Source organism: Hypanus sabinus, chromosome 12 (genome assembly GCF_030144855.1).
Source record: "Hypanus sabinus isolate sHypSab1 chromosome 12, sHypSab1.hap1, whole genome shotgun sequence".
Lineage (NCBI taxonomy): Eukaryota > Metazoa > Chordata > Chondrichthyes > Myliobatiformes > Dasyatidae > Hypanus > Hypanus sabinus.
The window spans coordinates 62392876-62415048 of NC_082717.1; the positions used below are offsets into that span (position 1 = coordinate 62392876).

At 38.1% G+C, this 22173-nt stretch overlaps 1 protein-coding gene across 1 annotated transcript in view; it reads right to left on the reverse strand.

Moving 5' to 3' along the window:
- The window catches only part of LOC132402386 (NADPH oxidase 3-like), a 42361-nt gene extending 21768 nt beyond the window's left edge, over window positions 1-20593 (reverse strand). Inside the window, exons 1-5 of the mRNA XM_059985244.1 lie at window positions 20525-20593; window positions 8794-8889; window positions 8592-8702; window positions 5838-5922; window positions 3859-4004 (exon numbers count right to left, since the gene is read on the reverse strand). Of these exons, the coding sequence (XP_059841227.1) occupies window positions 3859-4004; window positions 5838-5922; window positions 8592-8702; window positions 8794-8889; window positions 20525-20593 (507 nt within the window). The remainder of the gene's footprint in view (window positions 1-3858; window positions 4005-5837; window positions 5923-8591; window positions 8703-8793; window positions 8890-20524) is intronic.
- Between the last annotated feature and the right edge of the window lie 1580 nt (window positions 20594-22173).

A 22173-nucleotide genomic window follows, 5' to 3' on the forward strand; every position in this document is an offset into this window, starting at 1 on the left:
AATTACACAATTTTATTTGATGAAACTTATAGTAAAAACACAAGAAATTAGAAACAAACATTTGCCAGGCAAACAGTATATGGCCCCTTAATACTATTCTGCTATTTAATTTGTTAATCCAGTACCTTAAAGATTAAAAAAAAACTACAGATAGCTGGACATCTAAAAAAAAGTGGGAAATGGAGTTAAGACTCAGTAACGCACATAAAATGCTGGAAGAACTCAGCAGGCCAGGCAGCATCTACGGGAAAGAGTACAGTCGATATTTTGGATCGGGACCCTTCGGCAGGACTGGAGAGAAAAAAAGATGAGGAATACATTTAAAAGGTGGGGGAAGGGAAAAGAGAAACACAAAATGATAGGTGAAACCTAAAGGGGGAGGGATGGAGGGTTAGAGTAGATTAGTAGATAAAGTAGATTAGTGAAAGAGACACAGGGCTGGATAAGGGGGAGTCTGATATGAGGACAGAAGGCCATGAAGAAAGAAAAGGGGGGAGGAGCTCCAGAGGGAGGCAATGGGCAGGCAAGGAGGTGAGGTGAGAGAGGGAAAAGGGGATGGGGAATGGTGAATGGGGGGGTGGGCATTACTGGAAGTTTGAGACATCGATGTTCACGCCATTAGGTTGGAGGCTACCCAGACAGAATATTAGGTGTTGTTCCTCCAACCTGAGTGTGGCCTCATCACAACAGGAGAGGATGCCGTGGATAAACATATCGGAATGGGAATGCAAAGTGGAATTAAAATGGGTGGTTACTGGGAGAAACTGCTTTCTCTGGCAGCAGAGCATAGATGCTCAGCAAAGCAGTCTCCCAATCTATGTTGGGCCTCGCCAATATAAAGGAGGCCACACCGGGTGCACGAGATACAGTATATAACTCCAACAGACTCACATGTGAACTATCACCTCATCTGGAAGGACTGTTGGGGACCTGAATGATAGTGAGGGAGGAGGTTAAGGGGCAGGTGAAGCACTTGTTCTGCTTGCAAGGATAAGTACCAGGAGGGACGAATGGACAAGGGAGTCGCTTAGGGAGTGATCTCTGCTGAAAGCAAGAAAGTGAAGGGGAGGGAAAGATGTGCTTGGTGGTGGGATCCCGTTAGAGATGGTGGAAGTTGTGAAGAAATATGTGCTGGAAGTGGAGGCTGGTAGGGTGGTAGGTGAGGACAAGAGGAACCTTACCCCTGGTAGGCCCTTCTGTCCTCTCCTGTCAGACTCCCCCTCCTCCAACCCTGCATCTTTTGCACCAATCAATTTCCCAGCTCTTTACTCCATCCCTCTCCCTTCAGGTTTCACCTATCACCTTGTGTTTCTCTCTCCCCTCCCCCACCTTTTAAATCTACTCCTCAGCATTTTTTCTCCAGTCCTGAAAACGGGTCTTAGCCTGAAACATTGACTGTACCCACAGATGCTGCCTGGCCTGCTGAGTGCCTCCAGCATTTTGTGTGTTGCTCAGATTTCCAGATTCTTCAGATTTTCTCTTATTTGTGTAAAGACTCAGTAAATTGGGCAGAGTCTGTGGGAAGAGAAAGAGTTATCATTTCAAGTCTGGGAGACTTCCTGGCACTGAGAAGAAAGAAGTAAGTTATGTCTAAGAAAGAGTAACAATAAACATTTCATTTTCCAGACTATGGATCCTTTCTGCTGTCTCAGTTCACCTGGATTATTTCCTCTGGCTTTATACATTAATTAATCTATTCATTGCTAACTGTCACCAGGACAATGATAACCTTGATTTTTCTATTTCCTTCCCTTACTCTAACCTACCATCCACTGAATATACATCTCCCTACCTTGACTCCATTCTTTCTCTCCCTGGTCCAGTCCTTTCCCAATTACATCTGTAACACTTCAAATCCATTGTCTGCTTTGACAGTTTCCAAGTCCTCGATCCTAAATGGTTCATCTCACCATGTACGTATAACCCCCTAGAAACACCTCCATCCCATATCAAGAGATCAGAGACCCTTTTGTTTCTTCCTTGAACAAATGCCCAAGGAGTTCTCCTCCACCAGCCATTTGCCTAGTTCAGATACTCCCATAGCTGCCTTGGTTATTCTTCTTCCTCCACAAGTCCAAAAAGGTCTCCATTCAATTCTCTCAGTTCCTTCATCCTCACCACATTTGGTCCAACAAAGAGACATTCTCCACAGGTCCCTCTGTAAAGTCTTCTGCCTCATCTGTGACTTCCACTGTACCACAGCGGATGAGCCCTTGACCAGATCTCACCTATTACCTGTATATCTACTCTCAACCCCTCTCTTCCTGAACAGCACAAGAATTGAGTTTCCCTGGATAATACCTTCTACTCCAGCAGTTTATGCATTCAACAGATCATCCTTCGCAATTTCCACCAGTCCCAACATGATTTCACTATCACACACATCTTGTCTTCTCTCCCCTCACAGCTTATTGAAGGGATCACTCCCTTTACTTTTCTATTTCTACTGACTCATAATTTACTCTTCTTTTTCCACTAACCAGTGCATGGCATTTCCCCATACAACCAGAAGAAATGTAATATCTATCTGTCCATCTTTTCTTCTATAATAACAGCTCTATATATATTTCTCCTATAATCTAGTAAAAAGAGTTTCCAGGTAATACCTATCTGTCCAACTGTTCTCCTATAATAACAGTTTTATATATATTTCTCCTATAAACTAGTAATAACAGTTTCCAGGTGAAGCAGTGATTCACTTTCACTTCTTCCAATCTAACCTAATACATTCAGCGTTCACAATGTGGCCCTCTCTACACTGGAGAAACCAAATGCAAAACACTGTGCTCAGTCAGCAGGAGTGGCTCAAAGCTTACACTCCAATTCTCACCATCCTATGGCCTCCAACACTGCTACAGTGAGCTTAATGCAAGCCTGAGGGATACCACCTCACCTTTCTACTGGCACACTGCAGCTGCTGGAATTGATGGTGATCTCTCCAACTTCAGATAAATTGCTCTTTCTTTCTGTTTATATCAAGACTGCTATTTCTTTTTCCTTTTTACAAACGTAAAAAGGAAGACTTGCCTGCTGGGCATGTCTATCTTTCTTAGTTCTATTGATAGGTCACAAAGAACTGAAACTTTAACTGCCTTCTGGTGCAAAGATGCAGAGTACCCCCCCCCCCCCCGAGTGTTTCTGGTTTTAATGAGGACGATTGACTTTTTCAACTGATCTCTATTTCATTTGTTCACCTTTTCAAGAGAATTTAGAAATGCAATTCAGTTTGAAGCATCACTGAATATAATTCAGATTCACCATTTTAAACTTAGTTTATTCCCAGAAAATGCAAAGAAGCAAAAGCAATACATTTTATTCTATGATAATACTTTCATAATTAGTCCTTCATTGATCGTAGGATTGTTAAAACTCTGTAACAAATTGATTACAATTTCTATTAAATTTATAGAAATCTGTAACTGACAAAGTGATTTGAAACATCTTTATCCGTGTCACTGATAGAAAATTTACTTCTGGATAAATTCTGACACTTCAGAAAAGTTAGATGTAGATGAAAGTTACACAACTATAAACTTTTAAAAGACTTTACTTTGCTAAAACGCTTTGCTAAAGTAAATCAACTCATTATCAGTTTCATGAAACAAGGATCTAACAGTATTGCAAAATCCAGCAGAGGTCACATACTGTTTCTATCAGCTAATCTTATCATTAATTTGATAATTAGATACAAATGTTTGTAAAACTAGTTTTAATATTACTCTGCACAGATGCTGCACAATAAACTTAAAACGAGTAATCTATATTTGTGAATAAAGGGCAGAAACAAGACTGTAAGAGAAATTAAGATGCCATTTAATTGAATGAGTGATAAAGTTGTAGAAATTTGAGTCAACGTACCGTGTCATATGTTCTGATGGGGTTGAGGTAACTTTCACTGGAGTTTGTCCCAATACTAGAAAGCCGGGTCAGTAAGTTTCTGGCAGCAGGTGAATAGCTTTCATGGTATCGTTCAATATTGAACAGATGAGCAATTATATGAATAACTAAATGATGGAAAACAAATATTTTATTTACATCTTTTTTGGTAGTTAAACTGAAATAGACGTACACAACGGTCTAATGGTTTAAAAACAATCCATCCCAGATTTCTTGTTGCAAAGTCAAAGTAACCTCTGAGAAGAAGACAGACACCTAGATACTTGTTTATTAGCATTGCTCAATTTGCAAATTTCCCTTAAAGGAATAATTATGGCACTCTGATTTGCTTCATACTACAGCAGACTTCGTAATCTTGAAAAGATACAGCTCCATACACCCAACATACTTCACAGCACACTTTTGTACACAGAATGTTCCAGCTTCCCTCCTATTAACTTCTCATTTTTCTATCATTATGTGCCTATTGAAGAGCCTTTTTAAATGTCCCTAATGTATCTTGTTTTACCACCACTCGTGGCAGGGCTTTCCACACACCTACCATTTTCTGTGTTAAGAACTTACCTCTGATATTCCCCCCCCCCTCCCTTTTCCTTCAATCAACTTAAAATTATGGCCACTTGTATCAGGCTCTTGGAAAACATCCCTGGCTATCCACTCGATCTATGCCTCTTATTTTCTTGTACACCTCTATCAAGTGTGACAATGGTGTACTTGTCACGTGACAGGTGTTGAAGCTTATACTGGACTTGAGGTAATGGTCTTGTGATGGTGGAGTGACATCATTTTCCCACCAGTAGAGGTCACTTGACAGTTTTTTTAAAACAGGGTATAAAAGGAGGACCCCTCCCTGTGAGGAGGGCCAGTTCGTGGCTGGATTTGCCATGTTGTGTTCATGCCACTGCGTGATTTAATGTTATGACGCAGTTTAGTTGAAGGATGAAGTTTTATTTAATGCCTAAAGTTTAAAAGGTCATTGCCAGCAGTTCCTTTATAATACTGCTAGTTGAGAATCAGTGGAGAGTGAAGATCGGAGTTCGGGAGTTAAAAGATTGAGGGAAGTCGATTTCAATGGTGAAACAGGTTTGACCTTGTTTGATCCTTACTCAGAAGGAATTCATTGATTGTTCTCGTGTTAATCCCTGTGAAATAGCAGAAAGGTCAGTGCCTTTAAGCCGTTTCATTTGTCCATCTCCGTAAATTCTTCGTGGGAAAAGTTCGATTTGGGAACCGAAGCAACACGATGTGAAAGAGAATTTGAATCGTCTTAAAAAGTCTCTCCCTTTAATGGACTGTAAGCACTTTGAACTTTTGCAATACTACTTTGAAGAACTGTTTTTGCAACATCGCTTTAAGAGCCGTTTAAGCTGCTGCACAGCAGCGAATTTCCGGTTACGTTAGTGATTTGTGTACTTCTGGGGGTTTGTTTTTCAGTGTTTAATAAACATGTTATTGGTTATAAAAACCCCTGCCTGACTCATATATTTATTGTTGCTGAATCCATAACACAAGTCTTCTCTCATCCTGAAAATGTCCTAGCTCACTCAGCCTATCTACATCCACCCAAATCCATGCTGTATTGCTCTTACTCCAAACGAGGATCTGTAATTCTTGTTTCTGTATCTTCCCTGCTCCACGCCTACCTCACTATAAATGCCATAAGTATTGAATAAATGCTATTGGATTTTATTACTAATGCAACAAATCATTGACAAAGTTCAGAACTGTGACAGGTAATGCATCAGAAGTGAGTGTTTTTTTTTTAAACAGCAATTGAATAATGCAGGGAGAGGAGAAGCACATGGGCAATAGGACCAAGTTTCAAGATAACAAACAAACCAACACCAGCAAATCATTTTAATTCAGGTTGTAATTCATTATTACAGCACCTATTTAGTACACGTACAAATGAATTTTTTGGTAATTGTCAAGTACCTCACCTGTCTGTAGGATTATCATGTAGGCAACAACTTGATGAAATCCAATGTTTTTATCCAGCTGCCTTCGAATATTACTTCTACAAGACTGGGGTAAGAAGCCCAAACAGAAATTAGCCAATTGGAATACATTGCTCAAAATGATAAAATTAAATACTGGCTTAACTTGGGGGTATTATAATCATATGGACTCTTCTGGGTGCATTAGTGACTTTCAGAAAATTCAGCTGAATTTTTATCTGACTTCAGAGTGGTATTCAGAGTACTTCCAGTGTAAAATCCCCCCAAAACTAGTGCAACATGAATACTGCATCTGCAGTGAGATTATCACTTCATTGGCCTGTAAAAAAAAAGAAAGTTCTTATCTATTCACAGAACAGCCACATTTTATTAACACCGATTCCCTGGAAACTTCACTATTTAAAACATTCAAACTGCTGTCTTCTCCCTAACTGACACCTATAAACAAACATGTTCACTGGAACTGCTTTGCCTTTGGAGAATGAAGTTACAATCACACTTCTGAACCTTTGGATTATTCCAGGTTACTTCAGTTGATCTCATTACATCTCAGTCTGAGTGGCAAATGTCACTCAAGTCCCTTTGCAAGGAGAGAAAAACACAGGGACTGGGGCAGTTATTTTTTGCATGTAATGCTGGCTTCCCCAAAGTGCAGACAGTAAAAGCTTGCACTTTAATCGTTACCAAGCCTTTTAAGGAAACTTCCCATTTGAAGGTGACCCTGGATGGTCTATGGCCTTATTGCACAAAGATTTCTAGATTTAAAACTAAGTTTTTGTGTTCCTCCTGAGTTCCTCACACCTCCCATCAACAAAATACTTCAATATTTCTCAGATCTAAGGTGGGTAGTCTCCCAATTGTTTTAATATTGAAGTCTGTCTATAACAATTTTACCTACAGAATTATTCTGATGATATCCCTTTGTAATTTCAGTACCATCAAACTTGGTGTCATTAATAAACCCAGTTATTTTGCTCCTTGTTCATTCATCTAAATTATTTGTAAAGAAAATGAGTTGAGATCCAGCATGAATCCTTTACTACACACATGCTGACAATTTTGATGTATTATCTCCATCTTTTGTTGCACTTCTAATCAGTTCTCTGCTCGAGTCAACAAGTTGCTTCACTTAGCTAGCTTACAGAGTCTTCTGGGAGTTCACATAAATAATATTCAAAGATCTTCTACCAGAAAATATTCAGCAGATCAGGTAGTACCCCATCACTACATTAATTACTCAGGTAAAATTTCAGTTAATTTTATTAAACATTAGTTGTTCATATCAAGACTAGAGAGTACCAATAATCAGCTTAAATTTGTCTAAGAGCTATCATCCTCACTTTAACAAACTATTCTATTAACTGCTCCAAATTAGGAAGTAAATCAGGAGATCTATAATTTTCTAATCTACCTCTCACACTCTTAAAGAAAATTAAGTAATTTGGCATCCATTTTATGAATATTACATAGAATAACATGATGGACATAGTTGTGTCATCAAAAAGTTACTGCAGCTTAATTTCCAATAATTTTTTGGTAAGACAACCATGTTCATTTGGAGAAGAAAAAGTCATATTGCCATTTCTAATGTTACAGCAACCAGCAACCAGTTTTGGAGAGCGCTTTAGATTTTATTTGTCTTGCCACTTATTAAAAGTGAATTTAAGCATTACAATGGATGGAGCAAAACTATTGAATTCCTACCTACAGGTGTTTATGACTTTTTCTACTGCATCTAGGAACAGAAATGGTACTTTTTACACTTTGCTAAGTTGAGTTATACACTGCATCTAGATGTATGTAGATAGATTAATGGTGGATGTAGCACTTGTGAAACACTGGGTATTTTTTGAGTGACAGACTCATCTTTACATAGAAGGCATTTGGTCTTCAGGCATTGCATTGTTCTTACATATTGAAAGGGTTAATTATAAACTGGAACTGAATAATTTATGAAAATATTTGACATGACCACTATCAGCTTTACATTCTCCTGTTCCTCAAAGTTGGAGGCAATGTATTCAAGCACCACACCAGGTACTTAAGCAGATCATCCAAGCTGACACTTTAGTACATGAAGGATACATTTTTAAGGAATTTCTTTTGAATGTAGTGTAATCCATATCTTTTTTTTTTAAACGGAGGCACAAGAGACTATAGATGCAAGAATGTGGAGTAACCATCTGCCAGAAGAACTCTGTCTGTTGAGGAGCACCTGTGGGTGCAAAGGAATTATCCTGATGCAGGATTTCAACCCACAATATTGGCAATTCCTTTTCTCAGTCAATTGCTGCTCAATCCACTGAGTTCTTCCAGCAGATTATTTACTGCACATTACCTTTACACTGGGATGTAAAAGGATGATTGGAGTTCACACAAAGGAAAAGCAAAATCTCTTTCTAGAACAGAGGAAAGCATTTCAGCCATTTCAGAGTATGTAAGATATTATTCAGATAAGAGTTCTTTCTTGTTTGTTAACTTTGTTGTTAACTGACTCTCTTAACTTACAAATTAGTCCAATTAGTTTGTACAATTCAGCTTTAATAATTTCTTAGCATTACAACCAAAATAAAACACTTAAAAAGGTATAAGACATCATATTGAATTTCTCACACTCGAACATTTAAATGGATATCATTACAGATGAAGTGATAACTAATTTTAACAATAACATAGGTAACGGGTAAAAATACATCTAGTATTAACCCCAGGATACCTTAATGAAATAGCACATACATTGCATGATCCTCTCAGGAATGAAATGAGATTGCGACTGATTGGCAGCAGTATCAGGAAACAGTTTAAGTTGAGACATGTGGCAGATGCTCTTGACCAAGCTAGTGCGGACTAATAGGAAAGATCAGAAAGATACCTCTAGCTTACTCATAAAATGCAAGTAATTTTAAAGATAATTAAATTTCAGCAAAGTTTTACTTACTCCAAGAAGTGCACGTGTATAAATATAGGCTTCCCCATACTCATACAGGTAGAAAGTGTAGCCAAATAGAAAAGTATTGACTCCCAACCACATCAACTGCAAGAAAAATAGTTTTTACTCCACAGATTTAAAATAATGACATACAATATTATGTGACGTAATCTTAATTATTTTCACTGGCTAATTGTGAGTAGTAAGAAAATTACAGTAAAGAAGATTTTAGTCAATTATGCTTAATCTATTAAGTATTTCTCATTATGAGATGCTAGCAATTAGCTTCAAATTGTACGCAATTTGTTGAAGCAAATAAAGGACAACTGGATATAATACTGTCTAAAAAGATGTGAACACATAGCTTTTATTTTTCAGTAACTTACGTGCATTTCTTAGTTTGGTTTGTAGCTTTATATTCTATCTGAAATAGTTTTCCTAAACAGATGTGAGCAGTTATGTTGTCAAACTAATTAAATACTAATGTAGTGCAATGAAATTTCTGCATATTTTGTGAATAAATTGTTTAAAACACAAAATTTTATAGCATCGATTTTATACTAAAGATATATTTGTCAATTTAAAAATACAAACATGAAACTTACTAATATGGTGAGCTTTGGAGCTTCATTCACAAGCCAGTTTGCCATTGATGCTGTTGAGCTGCTGTACTAACCTGCTCTTTGCTCCCTTACAATTGGTGTCTTGTTTGCTCTCCACCCAAAACTAATGGTTGTGGCTTAAACTGTAGCAGTATTCAAAGTGCATTCTGGGAATTGTAGTTTCATCTTTACCTGTCTAACATACATGTTTTTATTCATCCCTAGCAAATGAAGTTTCCAGGAAATTCAGAGTAGGTACATTTAGCAAGAACACATCAGACAGTGTCTGCCATTTGGATAACACTTTAATCATTTTATTCTTACGAAAGATTCGCTTTTTTTGAAGTGGAATTGAAGACTCAATATTTAGTTCCTTATATTTGCAACAGCTAAAACAAAATTTTCAAATATTATTCTGAAATAGGACCATACAACTGTAAAACACAGGAACAGAATTAGGTCATTTGCCCCATCGAGTTTGCTCCGCCATTCAGTCATGGCTTTTTTCCCCTCCTCAGCTCCATTCCCTGGTCTCCCCATAACCTTTAATACCATGTCCAATCAAGAACCTATCAAGTTCTGCCGTAAGTACACCCAACAACCTGGCCTCCACAGCAGTCTGCGATAATACATTCCACAAATTCACCAGCCTCTGGCTGAAGGCCACAAGAATGTTGAAGTTGTTAAGTGGGATAGGTTCTGTAGGTTAGTATGGCATTCGTATTACTAAAATTATGCTGTAGGGAGTAAAGTGCTACGACTGCTCAGTTACATTCTCATCTTTAGGTAAAAAAAGTCAATGTTTTGAGCTTCATACATGAATACACAAGCTGTTCATAATCCAGTTTTGATGACACACTTTTACAAACAGGTCTACAAACAAATTTTACACCATTCAGCAGATGACAGACTGCTGTCAAATTTAAAAGACATATTTTCTAGTTGTTCCATCTGTGCAAGTGTAAGTCAAGTCATGTGATATCATTTGTTATGAAATATGCTTGTGTGCTTATCAATTAAAAACAGATGACTTCATTATGATTGTCTATATGATAATGCTTGTTTTTCCAATTATCATTTAATACAATGTCATTGTCATGGAGTGGTACAGCACAGAAACAGGTCCTTCAGCCCACTTCATCTTTTTTACCCATCTGCCCCAATTCCTTTTACCTACACTAGGCCCGTGTCCTTCTATGCCTTCCTTACTTAAATGCCAACCTAAATATCCCACCTTTTGGGCCATCCACAAACTTACTATTCATAATGTTAAAAGTAGGAATTACAATGAAACTTTTGTCATGGGTGACCATATTAGTACAAAGTCTTTGCATCTTTAGGAATTATGGAACTTGTAATCAGTGCAGAATTTAGTTGTCTAAGTCCCCAGTAAATATTAGGAAGCTGATCACATTTTAAATTAAAGATGGAAAGTTGTAAAATTAAAAATTTTATTTTTTCACTAGAATTCCCACTACAAGTCCATGATATATTTGTAACAAGGTAAGTGAAAACAATAATGTTCCTCCAATGTGCTTTCATCAGTCGCTGTCCTCTAACTTCAATGTCCTGTGCTTTAAAATAGAATCAGATAAAGTCTTACCTCAGTGTCCATTTTGTGTTAAAACAAAATCCAGAATGACTCAAAAAAAAGGATCAGGTTCTTTCCAAGCTTATATAACGAATAAACTCATCTTGGTCTTTTCGCCAGATACGGGTATTGATTACTTGGCTGGAAGCCCGAGAAGAGTTTATTCAGAATGACTCACTTTATTCCTTTTTTTTGCTTGAAGCAACACTCACCAGACAAAACCAAATTTGTTTACCTTTGAGTATTTTACACAGTCACTTCCAATAAGTTCCCACAAAGTGTGAATAAATGATCCTCTCAAGATGTTTTGTCCCCTGACTTTGTTCGTTGCTTTTGTTTGAGAGTCTGTGTGTACTGGGGAATGAAAGCAAAAGGGCCAGGGAAATGGGGGTGATAGGGCTAATATCAAAACATTAGGTAACAATGAGGGACATTATTTTAGATTACAATCAAAATAGTTTGCTGCTGAATCTGTGCATTATTCAGACCTAGTTTTCTAAATTATACTTTACAGTTAATTGCATTTAATGTTTGAATCCTTCCATTGCCTTGCCCTAGCTTTTTTACTGATTTCTAATAGCTTTAAAAATGCACCATACCCATGCCTCCATACTAAAAAAATTCCTTTCTTTTCTACTTTGCCCTCCTGAGCATTCTGCACTTGCTGTGTGATATTGTTAGTTGCCATGCCTTCAGCCATCTTCATGCTGAGAAATTATAAACTTTTCTGCCTTTCCATCTGTTTCTCTTCCTTTAAGATCCTTCTTAACATCTTAACCTTTACCATATCTTTTGATTTTCTTTTCTTTGTGAGGTTTTTTTATTGTTATTCTGGGTCTTTGAATTACCCTGTCACATCCTTTACTAATTAAAATAATATATTGAAACAATTTTGGCATTTATAGAGTGACTACACAGGCCATAGTGAGCAATTTAAATGTAAATACGTATTTATGGAAAATTTGTTTTATGGATTGTGGATACTTTGGAAAGTTCTAGAAAAATTTGTATGGCTGAATTAGCATACATTCATAATGAATGCTTTGCAGTTATGAAATAGAGTTGTGCCCCCCTCCTGGTATAATATTATGTGGAGACTACATTGCCTTTTAAAATGTTTTTTTTTAAATCACTATTGAAAATGCCGAAGTTACTTTCATTTTTCTTTTGCATTTAACATTTTCCAAAATGGGTTTTCTGAACGATTCAAAATTGTTGTTGAAACTGTACACACTTGGAGAATACAGAAACTTAGAAATTAAGCCATTGCTCAAGTACCCTATCAAAGACTAAGATAGCAAAGGTCATTTTGCTCAGAGCATCTCAACAAGAATTTTTATATTAACTTAAGCTCAAGCTTTGTGTCAGTAGGGATTCAGTGTAGCTCATTTCCACAATAAAATGATACATGTACAATTTATCAGTGGGGTAAGTGGGCTCTCCAAACGTTATATTCTGTATATTACCTATTCTCATTTGTATATGCCAGAGAGGTTTTGGGAATCATATCCAGCTTTGCCTTCTAGGCTTTTTAATTTAGGGGAATGAAATGTGAGTAAGTTCTGCAATAAGCAATTATTTGACCTGCCTGAGTACCTCAGATGGTGAAGTTAGAAATTCATATTTTTTGCTTTTAATTCTGTTTTGAAAGGGAAAATTCAGTTTAACATGATGTACTTATCATAAATGTACTGGCAACAAATGAACCCAGGTGCGAGGAACAGCAGACTCCCATGTAGAGATGGAAACAAGAGGTTCTACTTAGAAATTCCAACAGAACATCCAAGCGACACTACTTGAGAAATAGTTCTAAACACAAGGACTCCACAATGAGCTCTAAACAGGAATCTACATTAAATAATCACAGAAGTTGAAAACTCATGTGAGTCACAATTAACTTGACAAGATTAAACAGAAAGCATGAGGGCTTAATGACTCTAGTTAAGACAATAAGGAGTAAATACAGGTGCTGGAGAAACCCAGAAGCCCAATTCTCAACAGCACACCACTGAGCTCCTGTGAATACCTCCCTCCCCAAGACTGGCACCTGACAGCCCAGGGAGCCCTGATAACCTCAGGATGAGGCTGAAAAAACCCAAGTCAGATCTGAAGCTCTTGAGACCGGACTGGAAAATTCAAAATAAAGGTTTGAAGATTCATTTATCATCAAAGTGTGTATGCAGCATACAACTCTGAGATTTTTCTTCTCCAGCTAGTCATAAAACCAGGGAAGTAAGTTCAGAAACAGCAAACCCCCAATCATGCACAAAGAAGAACAGCAACATGATCATCAACCGCCCCCCCCCCACCACCACCCTCCTACCTCCACACAAAATGCAACAACATTAGCCTCCAAAAACCCCTCTCCTCATATTAAAAAAACAAAAGCACTATGAAATTGGCCTCCTCCTTCCCCACACACACAAGAAAAAATGAGAAAGAATGTTACATATAAGTTGGAAACAAGGGACACCCAAAAAACTTTGTCAACCCAGAGAACCTTGAAAAAAATCTTGAACAAGACTGGAGAAGCTCCAAACGTAGACTTGGGGCATTCAGAATGTACACTTGGGATTCGAACTGAGTAAAGCAGGCACCCTCGCCTCCAGCGGACTGATGTTCAAGCCACTGTTGCACCTCTGCTAGGTCCATTGATTGCAGAGACCTGTCATGGTGTGCGCTGAAAACGATTAAACCAAGTAGTGAATGAATGGCAGACTCCCATGCAGAGATGGAAATGAGACGTTATACAGAGGAATTTCAACAAAATCGGTGGCACGACCAAGTGACACTACTTGACAAATAGTTCTAAACACAAGGACTCCGTGAAGAGTACTAAACAGGAGTCCACAATAAATATTTATAGAAAGCAGAAAACCCGAGCAAGTCACAATTAACTTGACAAAATTAAACAAAGCATGAGGGTTTAAGACAACAATTATTAAGCACAGGTGCTGGAGAAACCGAGAAGCCCAAAGCTCTATGGCACACCACAGAAGCTTGCAGTGCTCAAGTCAGTACTTCTGATAGCTAATTATTTCATAATTGTGGAAAAAAGATACACTTTTGTCTATTTTGTACTTAACAGCTGTTTTGCAATTTTAGTTCAGATTCGGTTATTTCATTATACCATTTCTCAGCTTTAGCATTTTAATGATTCCTTCAATTACATCTGTTTATTTATATCCAGAGCCTAGAAGAAACAAACTCAATTCTCAGAATTTCACCACACCACTAAATCTCTGAATTAATGACCCAACCTTCCAAGTTTAGTCCAACCAATCCTTCAGGTAACTGGATAACTAGAACTGAGCAAAATTTTCTGAAGGTTTTCAATTGAATGACAAAAACCAATAATTAGATTCAATTTATAATAATTGACCATGTTTCATTTTGAGTGTATTTCTGCAAGAATATATTAAAAATAATCTAATTTTGCCTCAAAGTCAGAATACCCTTAGAATATTTGTAAAGGGCTTTCCTGCTGCTTTTAGAATCAGCCAAAATATTAAAAAAACATTTGCAGCATTACTTCATTGTTTCAGCAGTACCAAAGCCCTGTTTGGACTGACTTTTCAATAAGTAATGCTATTACAATATAGAAGAGAACCCTACACTTCAAGTGACTTATACATTGGTGTTTTCAATTATAATTAAGAACTGCTGTGTATTTGTTACTTATTTTTATTGACAAGTTATGAACTATGACTTTTATTTATAGCAGGGAAATGTATTCCCACACCAAAACCTCTAAAAATCTTCTGTATGCAGTCTCCAGTCTCATTGATCCTTAAGCCTCCTACCCATGATCCAAAAACCTAACTGCCCTGGTAGGTCCATTGTTTATGCCGGCTTCTGCCCCACTGAACTTATATCCTCATATCCTGACGCCATCTTGTCCTTCCTGGTTCAGTCCTTTCCTAGCTACATCCACAACACTTCACATGCTTTTCACCACTTCAACGATTTTCAGTTCTCTGGCCTTGACACCCTCCTTTTCATCACAGATGCCCAGTCCCTGTATAATTCTATCCCCCATCAGGAAGGACTCCACATCTCTCTGGACAACAGACACAATTCTGACATAACTAGTACTCACACTCAGCAACTCCTCTTTTGGCTTTTTGCACTCTCTCCAGACCAAGGGTGCAGGTATAACTGGGGAACTTGCATGGGCCTTTTTGTTGGATAGGTGGAGCAATCCATGTTCCAAACCTGCTCTGGCAACACTCTCAAATATTTCTCTGCTACATTGATAACTGCACTGGTGCCCCACGTGGAACTAGTCGATCTCATCAAGTTCACAATCAACTTCCATCCAGCCTTCAAATGTACTTGGTCCAGGTCCAATACCTCTCTCCCCTTCTTGAACTCTATCTCAGGAGACAGATTATCCACCAACATTTTCTACAAATTAATTTATTTACCTCGACAGCACCTCTTCCCACCCTGTCATTTGCAAGGATGCTACTTCTTCACTCAGATCCTCCATCTCTGCTGCAACTGTTCTCATGATATCTGAGTAGAAAACAGGGCTCCATCCCTCACTATCGGTGGGGCCCTACCCACTCCTTTTCTCAGTCTGCCCTCACTCCCTCCCCCCCAGAAATGAAATGAATAAAGTCTTCTTTCTCCTCACCTATCACCCCAACAGCCCCCATATCCAAATTATCATTCTCCACAACTCTGGCATCTCCAATGCAATTACACCAGCAGACAACCTTCTTTTCCCTTCCCTTCAAAGGAATAGCTCTCTTAGTGACTCCTTTGTCTGCTTATTCCTCCCCACTAATTCTTCTCCCTGCAAATGTTATACTTATAATGTTTACTTACTATACTTACTATAAGTGTTATACTTATTGCTACACATCCTCCCTCCCCATCACTTAGGGCATTAAAAAGACCTTTCAGGTGAAACTGTACTGCACTTGTGAATACACAGGTGTCATTTATCACGTATAGCTCTCAGGGTATTATATCAACAAGACCCAAGTGACCAGCCACTTTAATTCCACTTCCTATTCCCACATGAACATGACCTCCTCTACTGCCAAATGAAGCCTAACACAGATTAGAGAAACAGCACAACCAAATCATATGAGTTAAAGAAGCAGTCTCAGAATGACATCTGTCACACATTGGACTTATATGAGAGTAATAGTGAGCTAATTTATCTTTAGACATGTGAGCCCTATGCACTACTTCGAATTGTATCAACAAATGTTTAACATATATAGACGATGAATTAACTAATTGAAAAAATTTTTCCCCATTTTTCGGTAGGTAAAGTAAGCTTAAGTTCCCTTTCCCAATCATTTCTAATTTTATTAGATACATCTGAACAAATTTTCATAATTATATTATAAATAGATGCTATTGCACCTTTCTGCAAAGGATTTAAATCTAAAAATTTTTCCAAATTATCCGTTGAGTATATATTCGGGAAAGTAGGAAGGACAGTATTTAAAAAGTTTCTAACTTGTAAATATCTAAAAAAATGAGATCTAGGTAAAATATATTTATTAGATAATTGTTCAAATGACATATAACAATTATCCAAAAATAAATCACAAAATCGTGAAATACCTTTAGTTTTCAAAATCAAATGACCAAAATTTGATCAGACTTGGAGACCTTTTATTCAACACTTTCATATGATGTGAGTTGACCTCTTTCAAAACCTATTTCTGTGTTAATATACGTAGGGAGGTTCGGAGCTGGCGACACTAATGATCCTGTTTATTTTTCGATGTTATAAACAGCCCATGTTTCTCTTTCTTATTTCTGTTTTTTTTTCTTTTTATCTTAGTTTAGTATTGATTAGGTTAGTTTTATTTGGGGAGTATATATATTTTTTGTTTTTTTTTTCTTTTTTGGTTTTTTCTCTATTTTTTGTCTTTTTGGATAACTCAATTTTTTTCTTTTTTGTTAACTTTACATTTGTATTTTGAACATCCATGCGAGGTTTATTTCCTTTGCACTAACTGAATATGTAATTATGTATGTTTTCGGTTGGCAATGTAATTTTAACAATTATGTACCAACACTATGTATATCCATTATCTTGGTAACAATAAAAAGATTGGAAAAAAAAGAGAAACCGCACCTCATATTTCGCCTTGAAGACATGAAAATTGATTTCTCCAACTTCTGATACCACTCTCTTCTCCCCCCCATTTGTTTTCACTTACCCCATCAACCCCAATACCTTTTCTCTTTCCCCTCCCCTCTTGATCTACACATCACCCACACCTTCCTCCCTTTGGTTCTGCATCTCAACTCACCTCCTTCACTACACTGTCCTCTCATATCAGATTCCATTTTCTTTAGCCTTTTGTACTTCTACATATTACCTCTCTGCTTCTTACATCATTCCCACTTCCCTACCTCACTTACCTGCCCCTCTCTCACACAAATTCAGCTATCCCGCCAGCTCTTGCTCCACACCCTTTTATATGCTGGCTGTCTCCCTCTTTCTTTTCAGTCCTAGAGACTTTAATGTGAGCATGGGAAATGAGCTCAAGTGCAGAACCAAGGACCCCAGTGTTTTCAAGAGGGCATGAAAATCATATCCCAGTGAGCCATAAAAACCCAAGCCATTAGGATTTTCAAACAATCAGATAACCTTAATGGATTTACATCGTTTTTTTTTACTGCACCCCAAAAAACTCAAAATACTTCTAACTTTGTTGCACATGTTGATAACTTTTATTACAGATATTTTAGTGACATCCAAACACTTTGTCTAAAATTTGTATTTCATTCCCTTTGTTGTGTTTTCTTTAATACTAATAACTAGTTGGGTTCTGACTAAGGTTTGGAGATTGCTCTACAATATGTGAACAACTACACATTAGAATTTTACATTTTTGAAAGGATATGGGGCCCTGTATTGGACTTTCTTACGGGATGAGGACTGGGGTTTATTGGTGTGGTACACCTCTGCTGTGTATGGTTACTTTTGCCTTTATATTTTTCTCCGTTTTGCAGCTCAATATTTAATTTGATTTTGTTAAGGTCATGGTTTTTGTGGATGTGCTGTTTTTTTTGTTTGTAGAAAAAAAATAAAAGATTTTTAAGAATTTTACATATACATTGGAGTCATAACTGTGATTTATCAATGAAGAACTTTCAAATATTGTGTCAAAAATTTATGTTCCAAGAAGATATGTGAGGAGCACAACTTGTGTAGTCATTATACGTGTGACTGATGTTGTGTTTTATTTGCCGGGTTAAGTGTCAGGACCAAGTACCCAGTTGAAGATCATTGACACCTAGGTAAAGATCACTTGCTTGTTTGATATGTGCATAAAAACATGTTTTAATTTCCAATCGGTATCATTGCAATCTATAGTCTTACTACACAAGTAGTAGATGCTGTTTGGATACCTGCCAAATGGAATTGCTTTTACAATGCCTGGCATGAATTAAAACAGTATTGCCAATGAGGCTGTCGTTAAAAAGAATTGAAAAGTGCTGACAGGATAATCTTTAATCTCTGTTTGTTTAAATGAGTTTTGGTGGGTTTCCAAACTATCAAACAGCTCCCTCATACATTCTGCCAAAATTGTTTAAGTCAAGAAATTTAGCTTCACTATGAGCAGAAGCTCCCATTAAGAGCTGTTAATTTAAGACCTGATATGACAGGAAACGTTGCAACTAGATTGGTTCTTCCCACTTTACTCTAGAAATTACTTGTGTCAGCTTGTTTCTATACTACAAGTCTGGGGTTTGAATACATGATTCTTCCCATACCATATGAGAATGGTAGTTTGTAAAACTGGAGTAGCTAAGGATGTGCATTAAAGACAGGTGGGACAAAAAAATTAGATGTGGGGATTTTCTGCTGGCTTTTAACTTGGGACCCAGATCCAGAAGGTTATAATGTGCATGGACATCTGTGTGATACAAGCGAATCCACAGACTGGAAATCTTGAGCAATACCCACAAAACCAAAGAGGAACTCAGCAAGTCAAGCAAAATCTATGGAGAGATATAGTCAATGTTTCAGGTTGGGACCCTTTATCAGGACTCAGGAAGACGTATCTCAAACTTACAATGAGATTTGTTATAGCAGTTTAGGAAACCACACACAGATAGGTCAAAATGAGAATGAGATGAAGAGTTACTGTGCATCCAACGACTATATTAGCACATTTTTAATCAAATATCAGACAGGTATTTACTGCTTTTTGCATTCTGATTCCAAACCATCTGCATTACCCCAAAGCTGATTTGATTGTGTGTGTGGTGTTTGGAAATTTGAGGAGGGTCATGATAGTGGCACTTAATACTTTAACATGAGGAAATCTGCAGATGCTGGAAATTCAAGCAACACACAAAATGCTGGTGGAATGCAGCAGGCCAGGCAGCATCTATAGGGAGAAGCACTGTCGACGTTTCGGGCTAAGACCCTTCGCCAGGACTAACTGAAAGGAAAGATAGTAAGAGATTTGAAAATAGGAGGGGGAGATCTGAAATGATAGGAGAAGACAGGAGGGGGAGGGATGAAGCTAAGAGCTGGAAAGTTGATTGGCAAAAGGGACACAAAGCTGGAGAAGGAAGCAGGGAAGGAGTGATTGTGAATGGGGTAGAGGGGAGAAAGAGAAAGGGGGAATAATGAATTAATAAATAAATAAACAATCAAACAAACAAATAAATAAATAAGGGATGGAGTAAGACGGGGAGGAGGAGCATTAACAGAAGTTAGAGAAATCAACGTTCATTAACGGAAGTTAGAGAAATCATTGATTTCTTCGACTTCCGTTAATGCCCCTCCTCCCCTTCTTACCCCATCCCTTATTTATTACCCCCCTTTTTTCCTCTCTCTCTGCACCTCTCACGATCACTGCTTGCCTGCTCTCCATCTCCCGCTGGTGCTCCCCTCCCCCTTTCTTTCTCCCTTGGCCTTCCATCCTATGATACTCACCCTTCTCCAGCCTTGTATCCCTTTTGCCAATCAACTTTCCAGCTCTTAGCTTTATCCCTCTCCCTCCTGTCTTCTTGTGGTGAACTACATAGACCTGTCTGGACATGCCCCCTGATGACTGCTCCTGTGGCTCCTCCCACAGACCCCTGTATAAAAGGTGATTGAGGTCTGAGCCCAGCTTCTCAGTCTCCAGGATGTAGTATGGTGGTCACTCACTGCTTGTTCCTTCTTCCAGTCAATGAAAGCCGATATCTCACCTTTACGTCTCAGAGAGAGTTATTGATGGTGCATCACTTCTCCTATCATTTCGGATTTCCCCCTCCCCATTTCAAAACTCTTCTTTCTTTTCAGTTAGTCCTGACGAAGGGTCTCGGCCCAAAACATCGACTGTGCTTCTTCCTATAGATGCTGCCTGGCCTGCTGCTTTCCACCAGCATTTTGTGTGTGTTACTTAATACTTGAAGTGTGATTGCAAGAATGTATTTTAACACCTCGTGACTTCAGGATCAATGTGTCAAAATAACAGTTGCTAATTGTTTTGGTTTATTTTACCTACCTAACAAAGCAAATAGCCTAAAGAGGCAAAAAGAAATAACATAGACAATCATCCACTCTTACCAATGCTGTTTTCACAAATGGATAGAAATCCACAATGGCTTCAGGTATAGGGGGCTTCAGCTGTGTCATCTAAGCAGAGACGTAGAACTGTTCTTCTTAAAGCAGACAATATTTTTTAAATGCTTGGAATATTCAAAACCACGAGGGACCAAGACGAATAAAGCGTACTCCCACTGGCGGAGGACCTTAATATCAGACAACAAATCTCACATTACGGGGGAGAATGCATTAAAAAAAACTTAAAGCAGAGAGAAGTAATGATCCGGTACGTACTACTGGCAAGACTAGAAACAGAAAATTCAGCGACGACTTTGGGAAAAGAATCGAATACTAACTTGAAGGAAAATTACTAAACCCTAAAGCTCTCCATCTCGGGCCACAGTTACCATGGGCAGTGACGTCGCGCGCCTAGGAGTTTGAATGTGGTGAATACAGGTCGGGATCGTTATATAACTGCTTTACCTTTCCTTCTGATAAAGACGTCCCATCTGAAATAGTGTAAATCAGGTCGCCGTGACTTTGGCGCTTGCCAGCTATGGAGGAGCAGTTGGAGAATGCGCGTGTGGAAGGTCAGGGTCAGGTAGCTCACAGGTCCAACGAGGCCAGGAAAAGCCCGGCCGAAGCCCACCGGAAAGAAACAACGACTCCCCAGCTGAAAACGGGACTCAACACTGGCCCCGCGGCGTCGATGCGAAAAGATCATTCGAAAACAGCTCGCACCGATGAGTTTGTTATTCATCCTAATGGCACGTTTAAGTAAGAGCAGGAGTGATTTTCATCTTAAAGGTAGAAACCCCAACTGGGATTCAGCAGGTTTTGGAGAGTTGTTCTGAGGAGATGGAAAAGAGAGGAGACTAACTCGGCTGCAAATTGTACACTTTCAAAATCAGAGACCACGTTTTCTCATCAGCGCCAACTGAAGCTGCAGTCATTAAGCCAACATACCATCTTGTATTTTTATTCTTATTGGGATCCTAAGTTTGGTTTACAGGATAATCTTCCCCACGTGAAATGCAACAGTTGAAAGACAATCCCCACAAGCTAACTGCAAATGAAATTTTATAACTTTATCAGTGTTGTTGAAATCTGAATCATAAGACATCTGCCTATCAGTGGCTGTTTCTTGATCAATCTGATTATCTTAAAATTACTTTAGAACCTGTTTGTTCGAAAACATGTTATTCCACTGTGCTTTAGTAAAACAAATAATCTTGCCTCTTGTTCTGTTGCTCATTGCCTTGAACTTGATTCACTTCCAGTTCTGAATGATCATAGATTGTTTTAAAAACATTAAAGAATATCCCCATTAAATCTAACTTTTGATGTATTTCTGGTCAAAAGGAAACAACCCGGATCTTCCGATACTGCAACATCACAGAGGTTTTTTCCCTCAAAGGATTAAAGTAAATCTCCTCAGCATCCAATGTGGTTTGATATTTTCCTGATGTGCTGTGAAGAAATGGGAAAAATATACAAAAAAAATTGAAGAAACTGAATCTAGTCCTTTTACCATCTTCCCTCAGCCATATGTTTCTAGATTAAGAAAACATGGAAATGTAAACTGACTGTGGCAAGTATGATTTTTAAAATGGGAACTAAGCTATGAACCCTGCTCTGTTCATACATTCTATCCCACCATGTAAAAAAAA